The 5,649-nt window shown below is 36.8% G+C and overlaps 1 protein-coding gene across 1 annotated transcript in view; it reads left to right on the top strand.

The window, feature by feature from the left end:
* Positions 1–3,256: 3,256 nt before the first annotated feature.
* Positions 3,257–5,649, top strand: part of ATAD2B (ATPase family, AAA domain containing 2B) — a gene marked incomplete at its 5' end in the record, with an annotated part of 144,646 nt that continues 142,253 nt past the window's right edge. Inside the window, one exon of the mRNA XM_008574432.1 lies at positions 3,257–3,408. Within this exon, the coding sequence (XP_008572654.1) occupies positions 3,257–3,408 (152 nt within the window). The remainder of the gene's footprint in view (positions 3,409–5,649) is intronic.

The following is a 5,649-nucleotide window of genomic DNA, read 5'->3' as shown; positions in this document are numbered from 1 at the left end:
ACAAAAAAAAAAAAAAAAAAAAAAGGGTGAGACTGAAGGAGGGAAAGGGCCTGGGGAACTGAAATAGTACAATTTAAAAAAAGCACTCATTTAAGTACAGTAAGTATGTTTATTGATAAGGTATTATTACATGATTGAATGAATCTTAAATGGATTTTTCCCCCTCTACTGATGATAGTTTAGAAGTAGCTAACCAGCTTTCTTGGGAACTTAACCTAATAAGTAGTGGTGAATGTTACACAACTAATATGTTCGTTATCCTTTTTTTTTTTTTTAAATTAAATTAATTTTTTCTTGAGGCATAATTCATTAGACATATTTGTGGGGTACACACAACTAACAAGTTTGTTATCCTTAATCATAGACATTCTGATGTTTGAATTTCTTTTTTTTTTTCCCTTTTTGTCTTTTTTCGTGACCAGCAACGGATCGCAACCCTCAGTGTCGCGCCCGTACCGTACCGGGACCGGCAACGGGATTGCAACCCTCAGTGTTGCGCCCGCACCTCGCTCAGCCAGTGAGCGGCCGGTCTGTATGTGGGATCTGAACCCTCGGCGGGAGTGCCGCTGTGCTCCCAAGCAGCGCACTGTAGCAGTGCGCCACCGGGCTGGCCCCTGATGTTTGAATTTCTAATTGTCTTTCCTTTTGTGCCTTTTAGTACCAGTGTGGTCTTGAGACTTCAAAACTAGTTCATGGTAAATTGTATTACAGCACAAAATCAAAAATTGGTCTTTTTGGGAAAAAATTTTTAGAAGTGAATGTTATTTTTATAGAATATACTTGGACACCTTTAATCATATTTTAAGTATTTCTTATGCTTGTTTGTTAGTAGCTGCATTTTTTTTTTTTTTTAAAAGATGACCGGTAAGGGGATCTTAACCCTTGACTTGGTGTTGTCAGCACCACGCCCAGCCAGTGAGCGAACCGGCCATCCCTATATGTGATCCGAACCCAGGGCCTTGGTGTTATCAGCACCGCACTCTCCCGAGTGAGCCACCTGGCCGGCCCAGTAGCTGCATTTTGACTAATTATTTGTGTAATATAGTTATCTTGCTTTGAGAAAACATGATATAAAAATGTGTATTTATGAAATGGATAGTTTTTATATATTTTTCTTCAAAGAAATTTGTAGCATAAAAGTAAACAACTAGATTTTCTCAAATATTTTTATATTGTAGGATATCAAAGATGACCATATGTACTATTGAAATACTGATCAAGAATGTCAAGTGAAGGGCTGACCAGTTAGCTCAGTTGATTAGAGCACAGTATTGTAACACCAGGTTCATGGGTTTGGATCCCTGTAATGTCTAGCCACCAAAAAAAAAAAAAAAAAGAAAATTTTAAGTAAAAAAGAATGTCAAGTGATGCTCTATAAATTATTAGCATATGAATTGAATATTCTTTAAAGAAAGGGTTAATCTTCCCTCCATTTCTTCTTCATCCCTCCTAGCATCCAAGGAATTGGAGGTGGAGGGAAGGGTGCTCTGCAGAGATAGTGATCTTCCTGTAGTCTGAGGACATGGGGTTGGGGAGGGGGTATGATGGAAGTGTGATGGATAGAGGAGGACTCTGGCTGAGAGATTAGTTACATTGAGTAAATTAATTTATTGAAAGAGTAAATAAATGTATTGAAGATAGTGGAAGCCAGGTTTCTTGCTGAGAAGTGTTTACAAACATAGAAGGGGAAAGGATAGAAGGAAATTAAAAGGATAGGATTGGAAATGGAAGTATTGGTGTAAGCCCATTTAAAAAATTTATTTATGCACAGATATAGAAATAGGTGTAGATGTGTATATTTATATGTATGTATATACTTGTATGTATATATATATATATATTTATATATTTCTTAGCTCTGTCTGCTGAGAGGACTTAGTAGCAGTGAAATCCCAGTAACAGTGAGTACACCTAGAGCTCAGACTTTGGTTTCTAAATGCTCTTCTTGACTAAAATGAACAGGGCTCCTTGGAGAAATGGTTAATTCTAGGGCCAGAAAGGAAAAGTACAAAATGGGCCTAGAGAATTCTGTTGTGCCAGAAAGTAAGGAAGTACTCAGAATGATGGGGGCATGTCAAAAGATACAGGAATCACTTTGAAGGGACTTCCATTGGCCACATATCATATGGAGCAGCAAAATAAATAAGGAGAGTAAGGGATTATAACCTATAGAATAAAATAAGAATCCAGGAGCCCACCATATTGGTATGAATGAGTAAATGAATGAGGGAACAGGAAAAGCTCTTTAAAGTGCAATGTGAACTAAAAAATATGGGAGGAATGATGGAATTAGGTAATCATCATCAAAGTGGTATTTAGTAACAGCAAGAGTAGTCAACGAATGCTAACGTAAGGCTGGTGGGTGGAAGTTTGATTAGGAACAGGATATTGGTGAATTATCAGAATAATTCCCCATAATATTTAATCAAATACAAAGGAGAAAAATAGTGACTTTGCAGTGGAGAAACCTGGCAGACACCAACTTGACCAGGTGATCAAGGTTAAAATCCCTAGTGATAGAAGGATAGTATAGTATGCACAGCATCATTTATGTAGATTCTTTACAAAAATGTATGACCTGTATCTGATTATGAGGAATATCAGGTAGACCAGATTGAGGGGTCATTCTAGAGAATGAAAGTCCTGTACTCTTTACAGTCAAGGGCATGCAAGAAAGATAGGGAAAGACTAAAGTACTGTTCTAGACTAAAGGAGACTGAGGAGATCTGATAACTAAATGCAGTATGTTTCTGGACAGGATCCTGGACTTGAAAGAAAGAGAGACATTGTTGGGACATTTGGTAAAATACAAATGTGTGTGTGGATTGGCTCTGTGTTATACCATTGTTGATTTCCTGATTGGGAGGGTTGTATGGTGGCAGTGTAGCAAAGTGTGTTTGGGGAGGTACATACCACCGTATTTAGGAGGGGATGAGGTATCATATCATAGAAAGATATATACACATACTACTCACTCACATACTTTCTCTTGAAACCTTTTCAAAACAAAAATAAAAAAACCACACTTTCTGATGATTATAAATTTAATCTTTCTTGTTTTTATGTTTACAGATTATTATTTTTTGCTATATTCATAGTGTGATTCATTCAGTAAATATTTATTGGTTGAAAATAATTAATATTGTGTCTGATTATCTTAATATTAATGAAATATTGTGTCTGATTATCTAGGAATATTAAGAATTCTATTTGTCTTAATAGGAATAATAAATACATTTTTAACATTGTTTTTCAGAAAGCTGAAGTTGATGGTAGTTTAAGTGATAGCCACGTATCTCCTCCAGCCAAGCGCACTTTGAAACAACCTGATTCTGCTTGCAAAGACAAATCAAAATCACGAAGTACTGGTCAGCGAGAAGAATGGAACATATCAACTGGACAGGCCAGGTGAGAAAGCAGGAACTTGTTAATTGTTTTTTCATTAATTATTTGATGTGGTTTAGGGCTGATATTAATGCTACTTTTCTTATAAAATAACTATCATTTTATAAATACCTAAATGTATTTATAAATAAATTATGTTAAGCTTATTTTATAATTTTTATATGTAATTTTATTTTCTTCAAATATGCTGTAAAATATATTTTTTTAATGAAGATATGAGGATACTTCAAAAAGTTCACGGAAGGATTTGTATGTAGTATGTAATATAAACTATTATTACTTAAACAAGGATTTTGATAGGTCTTGAATATGCATACATATTTATAAACCTGATAATTTAAATAAAACTTATAGTTAGAATTATCTTTTTGTTTGAAAATAAATAAAATCTCCCTTTTCTAAGACTTTTGAATATTCCATTTGAATTGATATGTTAAAATGTAATGAAATTTTAATTAATTAAAAAAAATCTTTTAATCTATTATCTTGTTTCAACTTTTTTTTTTTTTTTAAAGATGACCAGTAAGGGGTTCTTAACCCCTGGCTTGGTGTTGTCAGCACCACACTCTCCCAAGTGAGCTAACCGGCCATCCCTATACAGGGATCCGAACCCGTGGCCTTGGTGCTATCAGCACCACACTCTCCCAAGTGAGCCACAGGCTGGCCCTATCTTGTTTCAACTTAAATTTGCTTTCTGTCTGGTTCAGTATTGTATTAGTCTGTTTCTTTGCTTTTAGCAAAATACTTGGAACTGGGTAATTTATAAAGAAAATGAAATTTATTGCTTACAGTTTTGGAGGCTGGGAAGTCCAGAGTCCAGGGAACACATCTGGTGAGGGTCTTTGTTGGCAGTGATGGAGTTGTCTCACATGGCAGAATAGGAAACTCTCACATGCTCTACTTTTAAAACCCTCAGAACCATGCCCATGACCACCATTATTAATCCATTCATTAGGGCATGGTTCTAAGAATCTAATCACCTCTCCAAGGCCCCCACTTTCAGTCATCACAATAGGATCTTCCACTCTCTCAACACTGTCACAGTGGGGCCAAGTTTCTAGTACCTGGAACTTTGGGGGACACAATTCAATGAGTTTGGAGCCCCCATTCAATCCACAGCAAATATGTATCAGGAAAACTTAATTTTACTCAGTTTCAAAGTAAATGTTAATAATTTAATGTAAATGGAATAGGCATGCATATGCAGAAAAGATCTAAACATTGAAATCAGAATCTTTAGCTTCTGTTTTTTCCAAAGTCTTTGATGTAGAAGTGCTGATGATGTACTTACTGCAAACAAAAGTGAAAAGGAAGTCCTTTGTTTTTTATTCCTTCAAGTATTTAAAAATATTTTGATTTTATATGGGTAGGTAATTGTGGATACTCTTACTCTTTAATGAAAAGAAACTTTGGGGTTATATAGACTTTGAGAGGCCATGTACATTTACTAATACCTACTGAGTCTCTGCTTATTACAGTATGTTCCATCAGAGGCACCATTTCACGTTTTTTATTTTTTTTTATTTTTTATTTTTTATTTTTTGTCTTTTGTCTTTTTCCGTGTCCGGCAACGGATCGCAACCCTCAGTGTTGCCCCCGTACCGGACCGGGGACCAGCAACGGGATCGCAACCCTCGGCGTTGCTCCCCCACCTCGCTCAGCCAGTGAGCGGGAACCGGTCTGTATGTGGGATCCGAACCCTCGGGCGGGAGCGCCGCCGCGCTTCCCAAGTGGCGCACTTATCCAGTGCGCCACCGGGCCGGCCCATCACGTTTTTTATTTTGCATGTTTGGGAGCTAAATAGAAAAATACATGAATCATAATCTGCTGATTTTTTTTCCTTCTTTCCCACACTCATTCTTCTGTGAGATGAAATAGGTCTGGATCATTATACTGACATTACTTAAAATGAGTACTGCCATTTAATTATACTTTCAGACTTGATCTCCCTGTTGTAATCTATATCCTGCCTTTATTAAATAAAGGAATCAGGCTTTTCTTTCTAGATAAATGTTTCTAAAAAATGTTCTTTTAGAAGAACATTAAAATTCGACCTTTAACTGTAAAGTAATTTTAATAGTTTATTCACATATGAGTATATAATACAATAGATTTCTGGGCCGGCCCGGTGGCGCACTGCTACAGTGCGCCACTTGGGAAGCGCGGCGGCGCTCCCGCCCGAGGGTTCGGATCCCACATACAGACCGGTTCCCGCTCACTGGCTGAGCGAGGTGTGGGAGCAAC

Source organism: Galeopterus variegatus, unplaced genomic scaffold (assembly GCF_000696425.1).
Source record: "Galeopterus variegatus unplaced genomic scaffold, G_variegatus-3.0.2 Scaffold1047, whole genome shotgun sequence".
In the NCBI taxonomy this organism is placed as follows: domain Eukaryota; kingdom Metazoa; phylum Chordata; class Mammalia; order Dermoptera; family Cynocephalidae; genus Galeopterus; species Galeopterus variegatus.
This window is presented reverse-complemented; position numbering and strand designations above follow the sequence as displayed.